The sequence below is a fragment of the Euprymna scolopes genome, chromosome 29 (assembly GCF_053919585.1).
Source record: "Euprymna scolopes isolate OS-2025 chromosome 29, ASM5391958v1, whole genome shotgun sequence".
NCBI lineage: Eukaryota > Metazoa > Mollusca > Cephalopoda > Sepiida > Sepiolidae > Euprymna > Euprymna scolopes.
In genome coordinates this window covers 24,580,554-24,598,835 of record NC_136510.1, presented here as the reverse complement: position 1 = coordinate 24,598,835, position 18,282 = coordinate 24,580,554, and the positions used below count along the sequence as shown (strand labels likewise).

Genomic DNA, 18,282 nt, shown 5'->3' with positions numbered 1-18,282 from the left:
TATGTGGGTAAAAAGAATGCAAACACATCCAGAACAATAGGCGAATCCTTAGAAAATGATGTCAGCCTGTAATAAAAAGGGGACATAAATGAATAACAATGTTATTAAAACAAAGCTCCTTTCCTTTAACAATTATAAGAAACCTTTTTAATCACCAACTGCCATGGTTAATAGCATCCTACCTGAGGATCCAACATTCAAACTCTTTGGCCTAACATGAACTGGAATAAACATATAGAAGATACTGCTGTGACACAACCGTCTCCAGGAGCGGTAGAGCTCCCCGTTTGGGGGAGGTTGAGACTCCCGAAACACTGGAGAATGCCGAGCAGATATGCTTGCTTTATTTGTTAAGTATTATTGAATGCCCGGGCAACAGCAGCCAACCCTGCTGAAAGGAAGAGTTAAGTTACAAATTTTATTATTTTTATGAAACCGACATATAAATGATTGTTTGGTGAAAGTGACAATTTGATATCACTTTGAGAAACATATATGGCCTCTGAGTACAATACCAAGCCAAGAGGTCCAGGGGTTGACCTTTTCTGATCATGAGAAACGGGCCTGAGAGCTTGTAGATTTACAGACACACACAGGGATTTCCCTGAGATGACGTACTCAGAGACTTACCCCGACCTAACCGTCACCTTACTACATAAACGAGTCGCCACATCAAAATCGTCCCTTGTAGCTGAGATTTGAGCAAATTTAACACTAATTGAAGAGTAATCGTCACCCCTCTCTTCCTGACCATCACCAACGCACAACCAAGAGTAATTAAATCTAACTGGGACTCAGTAGTGTTTTGTCAAAATCAACATCTGAACAATCGTATATACATTATATTTTGTATATCTAACTTGAATTAATCAGTAGAATAGACATATCTGAGTTTATCTTTCTTTTGAGTGCATAAAAATTGATTCATTTCCAGTGTGACACACCGACGAAGCAACAACCTACCAACCCGAAGGTGAAGTGATACTGACCAGATCGACTGAGCCTCCTGCAAAGAACAAGCACAGGTCACATTGGGGTCCGTGACCAAGGTTTGACGCATATGTGATAAAGGAGATCCTTATTAGGGGATCGCTGAGAGTTCACACTGCCATGGTTGCTGCAAAGAAATTGGGCTCCTTCTACCATGCTAGAAAATCTTCTCACACCTGCCAGCATCCTATATATCTCTACAAGGCCACCATCCACAGAGTATTGTGACATCTTGGCAGTGCACCAATCACTGAGCTGACAAGGGTATCAAAGGATACATCAGCTCGTTTACAACATATGTCTTACCTGTTGGAGTGAGTGCAAATCATAATTCGGGTTCCTTCTTTTTGTAAAGCCAGTTTCGCAGCCTGAGCTAAAGTGAATGTTTTCCCTGTTCCATATGGGCCGAGTAAAAGCAAGGGAGGTAATCTCATACCAGAAGGTTCCGCTATAATCCCCGCAATTGCTTGCAACTGTTTTTGATTGACTCGGTCATCAAGAAGGGGCTCTAAATGGCTGGAAATAAAATAAATAAATAAATTAGCAGACTGGGGAAATTCATGACACAATATATTTGAATATTTTCATTCAAATATCGCACAAAATAATCACCCCCCCCCCAAATTTCTTCACTTCGATGACATAACTTCAGGATTATACTCTGTACCAACTAGAATACTGGAAATTTGACAATTAAATCATCCATTTATTGTATACTGCAACAATACAAGATATTTAATGGTTTTAGACAACTAAAGTACTTCTTAATTTCCAGCGTAGCGCTACCTGAAGCGGTGACAAGGCAAATAAGTTCCTTTGTTTTTTTTTTTCTCTAATGCCTATAAATTATTTGTTATTTTGATTTCAATAATTTTATTTTTATACTTTCATAAGCATATTTGTTATATAAATTCAAAACAAAAAATTATATTTTTAAAATTAAACAAAAAAAAAACAACTTTTATTTTTATAATTTCATAAATATATATTTTTAATAAACTTTCAAATAAAATAAAAATTCATTTTTTTTAATTTTGTTATTAAAAGCGCAAATAAAGACTAGTTGTGCTATTTTTATCCTTTTTATAATTTTTTTAATTTTTATTGTATATTTTTTTAATAATGTCCTTTTCTTATATCTTTGGACTACTGTTCTCATCTTTAGTGTTATTTACACAATGTTTCAGTCAGTATAACCTCTGACCTTCTTCAGGTGTATCTTGTTGAACCCGGGAAGTAAATAAAGGGTTCCGTTTAAAATTACGTCCAAATTCCCAAGTTCAGCAAAACACACCTGACAAAGGTCGGAAGTTACATCGACTGAAATGTTGTGAAAATGGCACTCAAGATGAGAACAGTAGTCCGAAGAATCCAGATAATACAAATGTATTAAAATGTGTATACATTTTAACAGATTTTAATACAAATGTATTAAAATCTGTTAAAATGTGTATACACTTAATGGTAAAAGAAAACACTCACCTATCTATTTGCCATGGTCTATCAGGAATATTGGACATCGTGGGAAATACAATGTCGAGATCTGGTAAGTTATCGATGGCTGCGTGCATCTCAACTTTAGGTTGACGATTCAGTTGAAATTGAACCTGAAAGAAATGAGATGATATATATATATATATATATATATATATATATATATATATAAAAGTTAAGTGTGTGTGTGTGTGTGTGTGTGTGTATATGTATATGCACAAACACGTACATACATGCAGTGGAAATAGCTTCAAAATAATGCCAATCTTCCAAACAGGCAATTACTTTTACTTATACAGGAAAAGAATTTCATAAGATTCACTCCTGAATTGAACAGAGCTTACTATCAACACACAAACAAATGAAATGTAAAACACACTTGCACGCACGCACACACACACACATATATACATGTACACCCCACCCACGCATAAATCAGAACTGATACATTAAAACACACATGCTCACACACACACACAGCCACAAAATTTCCCTCCCATCTCTAAAGTTACACATTGAACAATACCAACCTTATTTTACTACGAGACCAACAACATTAATACCTAGAATCACAGTGTAGTATCTGGTCCAATACTGCACCTGCCCCTCCTACCCTCAGTCAGTGGAGGAAAAATCTTTCATGACTGAGACAATTTTCATTCTGATTCTTATGCCTATCCGGATTGGCCCCATTTTTGGGGAGCAAGATCTTCCCCACACAGAAAACCAATACTATATCTGACCCTGCCCACGTGGGGAGACAAATAAATGGGAACACTAAAAAATTCCTTATGTCCATCCATAAATATGCCTCTTTATATAGACAAACATAATATTACGAATACTCCAATGGATTAAATTTATATAGACAGACATAATATTACGAATACTCCAATGGATTAAAACTAAAACGAAAATCACAATAGAAAGAAATTAAAATCTAAAAACCTAAATTGAATGAAAACATTCCCACTAAATAACGAATTCTAGACAAGGTTTACTAAAACTATAAGACATAACACACATTCTACAAACCAATACAAGGAAACACGCGTACTTATACACAAACACACACACACACACAGATACACTTATTTCACCAAGTACTAACGTGCCTCACACTTCCACTCAAGTAAGAAGAAAAAATAAAGAAAGAAAAGGAGAAAGGTAAGGAAAGGGAGGGAAAAGCAAAAGACAGCAACAACCAATAACCATAGTCTGACCCTCGGTAAGCAAGGGCATGGGGCAGATCACACCCATGAAGATTTTTAGAAACATTTACGGATATTTCCATCCCTTCGAAACATGTCACCAAAATGGACTGCAAAAACGGTTTTATACATTTTAAATATTTTACATTTTGAATATTTTACATTTTAAATATTTTACATTTTAAATATTTTACATTTTAAATATTATACATTTTGAATATTTTACATTTTGAATATTATACATTTTGAATATTTTACATTTTAAATATTTTACATTTTAAATATTTTACATTTTGAATATTATACATTTTAAATATTTTACATTTTAAATATTTTACATTTTAAATATTTTACATTTTGAATATTTTACATTTTGAATATTTTACATTTTAAATATTTTACATTTTGAATATTATACATTTTAAATATTTTACATTTTAAATATTTTACATTTTAAATATTTTACATTTTGAATATTTTACATTTTGAATATTTTACATTTTAAATATTTTACATTTTGAATATTATACATTTTAAATATTTTACATTTTAAATATTTTACATTTTGAATATTTTACATTTTGAATATTATACATTTTGAATATTATACATTTTGAATATTTTACATTTTAAATATTTTACATTTTGAATACTCTCTGAAAAGGACTCTTCACAGAACGTCCAAAATGTGTAAAAAAAAACTATTTCAATGATTTAAACAAAAATTATCACAATGATCTAAATAATGTTAGTTGTATTTATTTTTTTTTCTTTTTACAAAGGAGTCAAGGAGTCACCACTTATTAAAGCCCTAAAGCCACTCAAGGATAAGGATTTATGAGTGTACAGTAGCCAATGGGGAAAATGTTGTAACCATTATTAATGGAAATCTGGTAAATAGGATTACTTAAGGGGATGGCTCATCAAGAACTTGTTCACGTTGGTCTTGAAGACAACCATATTGTAGTCAGTTGGAAAGCAGGAAAACGGAACAATATCAATTGTATTCTGAGGAGTTGAAATTCCCATACCAAGACAGGATTATAATAACTAACTCTAGAATTTGTTCCTTTGACTACAAATATGCTAAGTGATACCCACATATCTGTTAGGGATGTTGCAAAACTTATCAAGAACCCTGGTGCCAAATCCATCTCAAACTCAGGAACTACAAAATTTCAAATGGAACTATTTAATCCACGGGAGTAGTTTAGTCTTGTTCCATCAGTCGGGAATGGATATTAATGTTGAGTAATTCATAACTTTTTTTTTAATATTGCCTATTCTGAAGATTGAACCATAAACCTCCAAAAGACTGTCTTACTACTTAGCAATTATATCTGTTATGTCATCATGGGTCCTTTTGGAATGAGAGATAGTTACACCTGTGGGTTAAATAGATTTTGTTTAAAATTCTGTATACATTTTCGAGTTTGATATGATACACCTATTAGATAGAACAGACTATCTAGAGAAAACTAGTGTTTAAAGGGGAGCAATTCTTTAGACTTTTGTTATCTCCCTTAACCAAAACAGCATTTTTGGAAAGCAGAGTTGTTTTTATAATTGACCAACTGAAAATAGGGGAGTATTCAATGAATGTTCGCTCAGCAACAGACAATTAAATACGCCTCCATTTTCAAAGCAATTTTTTTTTTTTCAGTTTGTAACTTATGTAATAATTATTATTGTTGATCAATATAAAATCGTTTTCATCTAATTTATTTCTTCATGTTTGTGAACATTCAGTACTTGAATGTCATAGGTTTCTCCAGCCATACAAAAATGCAGAAATCTAAATAAAATGTGAACATACACTTTGTTGCCCTACTCCTAACACAAGTTGCCCCCCCCAAATAAATCCTGCCTTTATTACAGTAGTACCCCCTCCCGCTTCAGTGGCTGTATAGCTTTTTTCAGGGTGAATAAAAAAGTTTTGAAAAAAGTTTTACTCACATGAACGGGTAATTCCTGATCCGGTTTCAATAGAAGTTCATTAACACATTTTGCTGACAATCGGAAGAAAACAAAATCTTTCCCTTTATCTTCAATGACTGCTTCATAAACCTTTATTGGAAACAATGAAGAAGAAATATACATTGGAATATTCTTCAAACGATAAAAAAGAAAGAAACAAATTTACATTTCTGGAATGCAGATTATACATGTATGATTAAGTAAATAAACAAAATAAACAGTCTAATATAACAGTTTTATATTAACTAATATAATAATATATATACTAATTATAATAATATAATAACTAATATAATAGATATATAATATAATAATAATAATAATTATATAATATAATAACTACTATATTAGATATATAATATTATAATAATCATATGATACTAGCAGGACCCATTAACCGGCATTGCCTGGTAAAAAGTTTAAGTACGGCTGTTGTTAGTATTGTCCAACACCCGAACCCCAAACCCCAACCTCCTCATGTTAAGAACAGCTTTTGGAATAGACACTCCTTAACATCCTCATAGTAAGAATGGCTTTTGGAATGAACACCCCCGACCTACACCTGTTAAGAACGGATGTTGGAATAGACACCCCATTTTGTAGGGAGCGGGTTGTCAAAATATCTGCTCCAAATTTAATCTTGATAATTGTTGTCATGATCCCCACATGCAAATACTATGAACCAACCTTGTAATTTTAGGTGAACAAAATAAACAATGTAAAATAATATAACAGTAATCTTATAATAACAAACATAAATGCCAGCCAACATTTTTACAATAATTTAAGAGACTCTACGAATCTACTGCCATACTACAACTTCTACTAATCTATTATAATAAAGTTGTATTCCTCTATATTATTCAATTGGAATTCATTGAGATGAGTATTATTCATTAATTTTCATTTATTGCAGACTATTATCCCCTGGCCTTCGGCAGGTGGTAATCGCGATGGATAGGAACTCTGAATCTCCTGACTGCATTTACTGCCTTCCATAGTTGTCGTCTCACCACGTTGTATTCCTTTGTTTGTTAGTTTGTTTGTTTGGTTACAATTTGGTTAATAGCTATAAAAAGTACACTGTTTTACAAATAGATTCTAATACTAAAAACGGACACTTACCTACTTTTATTCCTGCATAATTTCTATGTATGTATATATATTATTGATTCAAAAGGAATCAACATTCAAGGGGTTATCTTCTTGGCATATTACATTAAAGGAAATCTGTTTTAAGAATGTGCTCTAAATTTTAATGGAAATTAGTAATAGGATCGTTTTAAGTATCCTTTTTAGAAACATTATATAAAGTTGATTTATTTCATTTTAATTTGCATTTGATTTATTTTTTAATTATTAGTATAACCAACATCAGCTGTATTTAAAAACAGAAGCTTTCATTTAACCTATGAGTTATTTCCCTTTAATCTATGAGATTTTATTTCCCTGTTTGAATTTTATAAATGAAGATGACTGTTTTTTATGCTTCCAAAAATCCAAAATATGGTCAACTTTCAGGAAAATCATCAATACTTGGGATATTTAGTGTATCTTAAATAGTATATGACTTAACCCTCTGCCCGGCAATATGTTTTTTATCTGGCAACGCTAGGTATGTACAGCTTTTATAACAATTTTATGTTAACAAACACAAATGCTGATGAACATATTTACAATAATTTAAGAGCCGTTGCAAATCTACTCTACTGGCATATTACTACTTCCGACTCCGGACATAACATGACTCCACCAAAAATTTTTTTCCTTTTTCTTTTTTTTACGACAATAAGGTATATCTCAAAAATTCAAAGAATGCCACGATACCATCCTGGTTCAACACGTTGGTAAATATGTTATAAGTGAAAATTATACTGAAATCTTTCAGGTTCATCATTATTCTTTTTATTTTGTGTAATATCCAACAGTGTTTTTCTTCAAAACCGAGTTGTCATAGCCTTCAAACACAACTCACAATGCTTCAAGCAAACTACAACACCCTCCTAAAACAATGTATATTTATACAGGATGTTTTAAAACGTGATTTTCAATAAAAAAAAACAACCGTCAAATTTACATTAAAAACATTGGGCTACAATTTACAGGTATGTGAAAACGTTTATTTATAAAAACTTTATTTTACGCTTCCAATTTTTTATTTTTACTTAACAAATCCTATACCCATCCCTGAAATAAAAATGGACTATTCTCATCACCTATAGCCTATTAATTACCTTGTTTGCTTACCTATTTAATGAATTACGTCACAGTATAAAAATAATCCCATTAAAACAAAAATCTTTTTCTTAATTATTAATTTTTACTTGATAACTAAAGTAAAAAAAAAAAAAATAATATAAAAAAACGGTGATATCAAAACTTACTTGGAGGGGGTAAGGCATATCATTAGACACCAAAAAATAAATTATTCATCCATAAAAACTTATTAATCCATAAAAAAACTTATACGATAAATAAAAATTAATATTTATGATTGCTAATATGCAATTAACTAAAACATTTGCAATAGTTACATGCTATTTACCTCCTTTTGGAAATCTCTGGTGTTTTTTTAGCCAAACATTTTATTTTTGTTAATTTTCATCAAAAAATGTTTTCTTTAATATTTTTTTTTCTACCTTATCATTTTTCATAATTTTTGGGGTATATTTATTACTGCAAAATGACAATTAAGCAGACACCATTGGTTTGCCTTCAAATTCAATATTAAAGATTTCCAATTTTGCTATTATAGTTTAGCTGCGGCCACTCTACCTATGAAACTGCTACAAACCTTTACGTCAACATAGCACTTTGAATTATTTTTTCTAAACCCTTTATTATTTACTATTAAGCAAATATTTATCAAAATCAAAAATAAAGGAAAGCAAAAACAATTGTTTAAAAATCATATCTGAAAAAAAAAAAAAAAAGACAAACACATGTATAGTAAATTATTTTTCTGAGACTTTCATCTGATATAAAAATGAAAAGAGGGTGGAAAAAGTTTGTTCATACCTTGTCAATTTCATTTCTGAAAGAATCACTGTCACAAGAATTGTTATCAGGGGCAAAAAGCACTGTGTTAGCACTTTGCAAAACAAGTCTTCCATGCATGGTGTCTTCAGACAGGTCGTTTTCCAACTTCATTCTGGCAAACAGTTGACCATCAGAACTGTATTTGGCTAAACGAAACCCTCCCGGCACCAGCATGAACCTGTCAACTATTTGCAATGTGACTTTCACGTTAAACCTACACAAACAGTAAAAAAATGATATTTGCTTACATTGTTAATTGTAGAGCTAAAAAAAAAATAAAGCATTATAGAATGAGAAAATTTGTTAGAGATTATTTGGATGGATGGGTTATTTAATCAGCATATCAACCTTTGCGGGTCATTTAATACTGTTTTTTTTGTTTTGTTTTTTTTCTATCAACCCCTTCTGGGCCATTCAATGCTGAATCTAGTCATTTTGGGGATAGTATTTGATGTTGTATCCAGTTATTTTATAGGAGACTTTTATTCTTGAAGCTCTTTGTATTTTCAATCGTTAGTTTGTAGCTTTTGGTTTGGTCGTTTTATAATGGATTTTATCATTTTTGTTCTCTGTCTTGCAGGATGCTTTTGCAGAATATAAGGTTTTTCGGGTTATATTTTTTGGAAGAGTCCTATTTCTTTAATGTAAGATAAGATTTTTCTGGTGTTGTTCTCTTTGAAGATTATTTGAAGATCTATTTCTTTATAGTGTTTTTTCCTAATTTGTGAAAGATCTGTGCATTCAGTTAGTAAATGTTTTACAGTAAGTGGTACTTGACAGGGAATGCATTGGGGTTGAGTTTCTCCTTTTAGGAGGTAGGAATGGGTTAAGTGTGTGTGACCTATTCTAAGTCTTGTTAAAATGACATTTTGTTTTCTGTTTGTTTTTTGATAATCCTGCCTCCTCTCTCCAAGTGTGGGTTTTATATTGTATAATTTAGAGATTATTTGGAAGGTTATTTCAAACTTGTACAGAAAATGGAAAAAAAAAAAACACTTTTGCATAAGAACAATCATCATTTTTTGGGGGATAAAAGGTAGTGAAAAACCAAACAAAGGCAATTATTGCATTCAATCAAATATATATTACAATTCAAAATACAACAAAGAGATACTTAGTCAGTTTCTTGTGTGATTTCCAAAAAAACGGTTGTTCTGGAATGGGTTTTCCTTATTTAAGGTTCTTGCCAGATCACCGAAGTTAAGCAATGTTGAGCCTGGCCAGTACCAGATGGGTGACCATTTGAGAAGGCAAGGCACTGTATGTACCACAAGGTAAAATACCAGATTGAGAAACTGGTGCAGTCTATCCTTCTCTCAAGAGTAGATGGGGCTCTCTTAAGCCTTGGAAGGCACCCCATCTAGTGATGGCGTCATGATAAAAAATACCCTTGATAGCCCTGACGAAGCATCAAGTATTCAGCTAGCGACAAGATTTGAATTACACTACAAACTCGTGTAGTGAGTTCAAACTCGGCTACGGCCACGCTGAATGGATGGAGCAGAGGTGAGGTGCCCACCCCCCACTTTTTTTTGTTAATCAAAATTAACTTCCTCCAATATTTGACAGTTCCTTCTGTTGAAAATTCTATCGTGAGAGTTTATATAAAACCTCTCCTCTTTAGTAAAGTGTGCAAAAAGCAACGTAAATTATAATAAACTCACTTATGCAAATTGCCAAACATTTCATTCAAAATATTTCCAACAAATTTGATGTTAATTATATAAGGGAGGTAACTCATCAATTTAAATGAATTGTTTTGTGAAGATTTCAACAATATTATTTCCAAAAATTAGGAATTTTTATCAATTTTTTTCTGTAAAAAAAAATTGATAAAAATCATATTCAAATAAGAAAAAAAATTTCATTTTATTTATTAAAAAAGTTTTTTGTACAAGAATCTCTTGGAAAATTTGAATAAGCAGACAAAAGGCCTTGAAAACACATTTAAGATGCAGATATTTTATTGGAAATATTAGGGTTTTTTTTTAAACTTGACTTTTTATCATTAATTTTTTCTTCGAATTTTGGATAGTAAAATGTCTATCATCAGAGAAAGGCATCTTTATTTTTATATTTCAACAATATTAAACTTATTTTTGTAAATAAGTTCAATATTGTTGAAATGTAAAAACTAAATTTTCCATTTAAACAATTGTTTTATTTACGAAAACAAGAAATTTTATAATAAAAAAAATTGTTATTTTCGTTTGATTAATGAATTCCGAAAAATATTAAATTCAGTTAACCAATAAAAAAGTGTTTTTCTTTTACCTAGCTAATTAAAATTGGCACTCCTACACTATTGGGACGAAATTTCGGAAATCATAAAACTGAATTTCACATAAAAACAATGGTATCTACGTATTCCTTGTATTTTTAAGATGATTATATCCAAAAATTACGAAAATCAATAAGGTAGAAAATTATTTATTGAAGAAAATAAAAAAAAAGAATTTGATGAAAATGATCATAAGACACAGGGGAGTTCACCAAGGAGGTAATTTTCCGTTTTAATTTAAAACAAGATGGCGGCAATTTTTCACCTGCTAACACGATTAGTTGTTTTGTTTAATAATTCAGGTAATTTCGACTGCATAATTTGGAAGCTGCCATTGTAATTTATTAGAATTGACAAAAAAATCAGTTGAAACTATTGTTTTTTATCTGAAAACTCCATTTACCGGCTACAAAATCTCGTCCCAATTCTGTAGAAGCACCAAAAATTGTTTTTTTTTTTGTATTGTTTTCTTCATTTAAATTAAGAAAAAAAGAAAAAAAACGGACAAAAACAGTTATCTCCCTTATTTTGTAAGGTTTTATTACAAAACATAATTGAGATGAAGTCGTATCTCCATCATCATCATCATCAACTGAAATTATACTGAATATTTCATTTTATACATTTGTATAGCAAGACACGGTCACCATATTCAATATGTGTTTTCATGGTTATGATAGGGTCAGATATAATGAGAAAAAAGATGATGAAAAATAGTAATAATAAAGAGATGGTTGTAATTAGATATGTTACATGAGGTGGTTTTGGTGCCCTATTTATTATTTATTTACTTTTTCTTCTTATTAAACGTTTCTGTTACATTTACTCTTTACTTTGTTTCTTTTACAGGTATCTGTGTGTCTAAGGTGTCTGTGTTCTTATCAAAGTTCTTACATATATGTGTGTGTGTGTGTGTGTGTGTGTGTGTGTGTATGTTCTATCCTTACACCGTTCTTTTGCCTTGGAAAGGTCTCGACGTGTACGTGAATACGTAAATGTACATACTTGCTTGCCTTGTCCAGCAGATATCTTCTTGGACACTGGGCTTCCATCTCATGGGGAGTGGTCACTGCTGCAGACAGACGTATTGATAACACAAGATGGATTTGAAGCTTCAATTCTTTTATTAAAGGCAAGCCTATCATGTCGAAACCTGGTTGTTGGGGAAGGACCCTAATCTCCCCGTTAGCATACTCTGCAGCCCAAAATCAACTCTCTGCCCACGTGGTCGCCAACCAGAAACCTACGACCACCATTCCCGTTACCCCTAATTTCTGGTGCATCTAACCTAGATCATTAAAGGTGACTGAGTTTGACGCCTGTCAAACCCAACCTTTTATGACCCCACTAAACTCACTGATGGGAATCGAAAATATACTTACATAACTTACTATTTCTACAAACTACCTATATAACATTTAAGCTAGGATTCCCAATACTTCAGATATATACTAGTGATGTGATGATTCCAATATTTTTTCCTGATTCCAATACAATTACCGATTCCATACTAAATTCCCAACTACAATACAAGGACAGATTCCGATTTTTTTATAAATCTAAATATTTAACAATAAAGTTATTTTTTCACGATTACCATAAAACACATGGTTAATGTGCACATATTTTCTCAAATGTAAAATTACCCGTGTGGTGGGTAATCTTTAGAATTTAGTTTTATTGGTACTTTAAAATCAATAAATATTTATCACTTTATCATTGCTACCAGCAGTGGAAGATTGTGTTTTAAACACGATTGAAAAGAAGATAAGTAAAAGAATTGTTTTTGGCATTGAAAAATAGACACAAATTTTTCCAATTCCGTTACCCCAAAAAGTTCTGATGTTTTCAATTCCCGATTAATCGTTTCAACATTAGTACATACATTTATTTTTCACAAAGAAGGTTTGTAAAAAACAACATAAGACGGACATAAGACATCACAATGTGTAAAGGTGAGGAAATGAATAAAATAACATGAATTGCAAGGGTAAATATATTATAGAGAATGCATCGGTTATATGAAGTAAATACTATTTACTTTGTATTGTGTATGAGCTATAATTATGAGATCATCAAATACAATATGACAAAGATTAAATCAATCCTTCATTGTAAGTAATTTTATGAATAAGGAAAGAATATGTTCTATATTTACCTTGAAATTAATCCAAACTGAGTGAGTTCTTCAAAATAGAGCAGATCATGCATCCATTGTCGATAATTTTCTCTGCCGAATGTCTGAGAAATAACTTCTTGCATTTGAAGTTTATTTGGATCAGGAAGCGGGTATTCCTCCAATAAGATTTCTTCTTTCTCACTCAAAGCAAGCGGACTGAAACACCAATAAAAAAAAAAACGTTTTTCAATATTTATTTTTTTTTTGCAGCAGTCAAACGAGTTAAACTCATGATATGATTACCTACGTTTAATGTGTAAGAATATTCGGTGAATAAGCTAAAAGTTTTCTTTTTCAGAATTAAGTATTTTCACTAAAAAAAAAAAACTAATGTAAAATAATACATTTATGTGTATAAAACAGTAGAAGGACAAAAACAACAACAAATAGTCAAATCAGAATCATAGGTGACAATGTTGTAAAATATCGGAGATAAAACCAGTTGTAAATCAGATTGATGTGATGCCGTCAACTCTACATTCCAATCGAAGAATTGAAATCATGAAACAACTAGATCCCAATCAAGGAATGTGGAGCAATGTAAATATAAAAAACAAAGTCAAAACAAAGACAATCAGACAGAGAGAAGAGAGCAGAGTCAGCGACACACTTCTACCGTCGTCCGATCGACCGTGACGCACACCAACTCCACATACTGATCTGAACTCTCTTGTTTGTCAGATTATCATCTGTAAAATAAATAAAACTTTGTTGATTTAAGAAGTTGTTTGATTACAAAAACCATGGTCATTAGAGTATATATATGGCACGCATTTCGTAAAAGCGCATCTATAAAATATATAGATGAAATAGAACAAGTATTAATATGCTAAATGGGTTGCTGTTTGAGTCTGAATGTGAAAATCTGGCAATTTCATATTAAAAGACGGAAAATTCCTCTTCAATTAGGTTCAGTGATTTTCATATTTAATTCAATGGATATTTCAGTTTTTATCCACATTTATACTTTCTCCAACCATATTAGTACGTTCATGACCAAAACTTTTCCAATTGAATTTGATCTCATCAGTCTAGAAAATTCCATAGCCTACAGCAGTATTCATTAAAACACCCCACCCCTATTTTAAAATGGGATGCCCCTGTGAGACAAAGATTTATAAGCACATTTGAATTGCTATGTGACCAAAATTCATCTTCTCTTTATCTTTTGCGTAGACAAAAGAACATTGCGTATGTGCATGCGTTCTTACTTTGGTTCAAACTTTACAATTTCCGTGTTGAATTCTGTCCACCTGTTTGCATCAAAGGACATCAAGTCTTTGGATAATTTATCTGCCTCCTGAATTGGTGCAGACTCTACGTGCATCTCTCGGGAAAGCAATGGCTCCGTACCAAAATCAAACACAATTGACTGTCGAAAGGTTCCATAAATATTCGTCTTGAAAACCACCTGCAAACAAGAAGGCAACAGATTTTTAAGATGGAAAAAATTTCAAATTTTGAGCATGGCGGAGAAGTTAGAAAGATCTGAGAGAGCAGAGAGGTAAAACGGGGCAGTTTAGGGTTAGGGTTAGGGTTAGGGTTAGGAGGGAAAGACATTATGAAACATTTAAGCTAAGTTATAACTTTTTACAAAAAAGTTTGACAAAATTTTAGTTATTTATACTTAAGACATTAACAAAGATTAACATAAAAAAAAAAATGTCACATCTAAAAGTATTACATAAACGTTACTGTTTTGTAATATGTTGATATGATTTATACTGGAGACATCACAAACCAATCAGATAAAACAGCAGACGTCCTTCTGTTTTTTACAATTTTTGGAAGTAGATGAAGATTCATTCATTTATTACAGACTATTATCCTCATCTTTTAGTCATCGTTTCACGATGTTTCAGCTGTCTTCGCCAGGTGGTAACAGCGGCGAGATAGGAACTCCGAATCTCCTAACTGCATTCTCAGACATTACTGCCTTCGATAGCTGTTTTTCGTCTCACCACGTTTTGGCCAACTAAGCTTCTTGCCGGCTTTGGGTAGGATTGAAACCGCTATCTTCAGACAATGCTCACCTGGAACCATAGAGATTCAATGTCTCTATCCACTGCGCCACAGGCACCGAAGGGCGATCAAGGTTGGATATTTTGGTCTTATAAATCCACGTTTATTTATCATCTGATCTTCTATTGTTGAGTCCATACCAAATGGTATATATTATTAAATCAATTGGAACGTTTATTGAGATGAGTATTATTTATTTATTTATTTATTGCGGACTATTATTTTCATCTTTTCTTAGTTGTTTCACGACGTTTCGGCCAACTATTCCTCTAGCCTTCATCAGGTGGAAACATCATGAAACAACAACGAAAAGATGAGGATAATAGTCTGCAATAAACGAATAACCAATACTCATCTCAATAAACATTCCAATTGATTAAATAATATAGATGAAGATACACAGCAGTTTATCATTCTTCACTTGTAGCTAAACATACACATTTGTCAACATGCAAAAATCTATGTCATAATCCATCCACTAAAGCATCAATGAACTGACAGCAGAATCTTGTTCTGTGTTCCTCAAACATTAATAAAACAGAAGAAAACCTTTAAAACAAAGACAACAATTGTACATGTTTCCTTTTTTGTATCTTGTATGAACTAACAACAAAACTACAATAGATAATAAAAAAAATACACATTCTCTCAGATTTGGAAACCTCTTAAAGTTATGGGCATGTATCCAGACACAACAAACCTCTTTTAAAAAGATTCCTGTGGTCCTCCGAGGTAAAGCAACAGCCGGAAAGGTCTCACATTACGATCTCGACTTCTGAATGATATTGACCTCATGGGAATTTGGAGCAATGAATGCACGAACGTTATATAGTGGGGCAGATTGCTGAAACAATCTTTCACTTGGTGATACAAGCACCAAAATTGGCACGCAGGTGTTTCAGAACTCCCTCTTTCAGAAAAGCACATTAGCCAACTTCAAAAACAAAATGGCCACCATTTTTCAAAATGGCCAGCATTCGTACGAGTACGAAACAGCATTTGCACTAAATATTGTCAAAGAATTGATATTTTGATGATCTGTTCATCAAAATATATGTTCTTTGACACGAGGAATCAAATTCTGCAATCAAAATTTTAATCTCATTAAGAGTTATAGTGATATGATAATTATATGAACTAGTACTGTCTCAGTGAAGTGACTGATGTGGTATCTCACATTGTTGCGACAGAAGCACAATATATTACAACAGACTGAAGTGATTTGCTTGAATTTAACCTGGATTATTCTTTTACTCTTTGCATTTACAGCTACTCAGTGTGCACTTCAGGGCGTAGCTAGTAACTAAATAGTAAACAAACTTTATTAATGTTTCACAGTCATTTTATGGATAACTCAAGGCTAAAGAATTTAGGAGTACACGTACAGTGATTTTCGTTCATCAATTTTACAGAATAGACTTATCTAACCGTCTTCAATGGTAATGAAACAAACGGATGTATGACAAACCTTTATTCTATAGACATTCTCCACTGCATTCACACTTGATATGTTCTTCATCTGGTATGCTTCAAAGTTGACCCACTCTTGGCAAGGATTTTCAATGTTTTGATGCTTTTGGGATTTCCGTGGGCCCACAGAGATGCTGGAGATTCGGAAAAATAACCTGCTGCTGTCATCCAACAAGATGACACGGTGAAGACACACCTGGAACAAGAAAAGAAGTTTCATTAAAAACGAACAAAAATATATTTAAAAAATTTTTTTTAAATATGGTTAAGTTCACCTCGTTTCATTTTATTATTGAAAAAAAAAAAACTTGCAGTAAAAACTTGGTGCTTATTCAGATTGGCACTTATAGCGATGAATAAAAAAGAAAAACTTTTATATTGTATTTACTTGTCACGGAATGAAGATGGTATATTCCAAAAATCACAAAAGTTGATCAAGTAGTTATTTTTTTTATTTTTGAAGAATAAATTTGCACATTATTTCATTAAAAAGAAAATTACATGGTAAAAGCATAACAATCTGAATAATGGAGTACTATTTAGAATATGGAAGATAAGTATGGGAATAATTCTTGAAATTTGCAGGATTACCTTCCTTTAATTTTTTTAGATGCATCACAAATATCTCTGGAGACATTCTGTGTTTTTATTGGTCTATCATGCTTAAATTTTTCGGGTTTGTATTACTGTACACATAGATTCGAAAAAGTTGTCAAAAAACAAATATATAACAAATAAATCTTATCAAAGGCAAGATAAATTACTTTTCTACTAAACTGGATATAATTTTCGTGTTTTTATTCAATTTAACATGTTTATTCAGCTCGAAAAGCATACAGTGTTTACCGATGTATTGGAAAATTCAAAATGGCGGCCAACTCTCTCTTTAACACGGTAAGTTCGGAAAACGGTGTAATAAATAATAAACTCGACAAAATACTGTTAGAAATTCGCTCAATATATGTTACCGTGACATAACTTGACATATATTCGGTGGTTTTTTAATAGTATTTTGTCTAGTTTATTATTTATAACACTTTTTCCCGAACTTACCGTGTTAAAGAGAGAGTTGGCCGCCATTTTGAATTTTCCAATATATCGGTAAACACTGTATGCTTTTCGAGCTGAACAAACATGTTAAATTGAATAAAAACACAAAAATTATATCCAGTTTGGTAAAAAAGTAATTTATCTTGCCTTTGATAACATTTATTTGTTATATATTTGTTTTTTGACAACTTTTTCGAATCTATGTGTACAGTAATATAAACCCAATTTTTCAAATTGTATGCAATAAAAAAAACAGTAAAAAAAAAAATATATATACATACATATATACTATATATGCATATATACTAGCAAAAGTACCCGTCGTTGACTGGGTTCAAAAACAGCCTACAGAAAATGGACTCTGATTTATGAAAGTATGATAGGTTATGAAAAGGAAGGGTTGTAAAGAGATAGCTTCAAATTTGGGGGTATCAAAACCAAAGCAAAATATGATGAAAGTAAAAAAAAAAAATAGATAAACCCCATAATTTATTATACCATACCTGTTCACACTGAAACACTTATCACAATATTCTGTGGATCTATATTAAAAAACCTTGTTAAACTTT

At 31.7% G+C, this 18,282-nt stretch overlaps 1 protein-coding gene across 2 annotated transcripts in view; it reads right to left on the bottom strand.

Moving 5' to 3' along the window:
- The window catches only part of LOC145252549 (uncharacterized), a 199,966-nt gene that overhangs the window by 32,992 nt on the left and 148,692 nt on the right, over window positions 1-18,282 (bottom strand). For both annotated transcript variants that reach the window (XM_080112101.1, XM_080112102.1), the window contains exons 10-16: window positions 16,662-16,859; window positions 14,383-14,582; window positions 13,151-13,327; window positions 8,691-8,925; window positions 5,652-5,762; window positions 2,473-2,597; window positions 1,297-1,506 (exon numbers count right to left, since the gene is read on the bottom strand). In XM_080112101.1, the coding sequence (XP_079968227.1) occupies window positions 1,297-1,506; window positions 2,473-2,597; window positions 5,652-5,762; window positions 8,691-8,925; window positions 13,151-13,327; window positions 14,383-14,582; window positions 16,662-16,859 (1,256 nt within the window). The remainder of the gene's footprint in view (window positions 1-1,296; window positions 1,507-2,472; window positions 2,598-5,651; window positions 5,763-8,690; window positions 8,926-13,150; window positions 13,328-14,382; window positions 14,583-16,661; window positions 16,860-18,282) is intronic.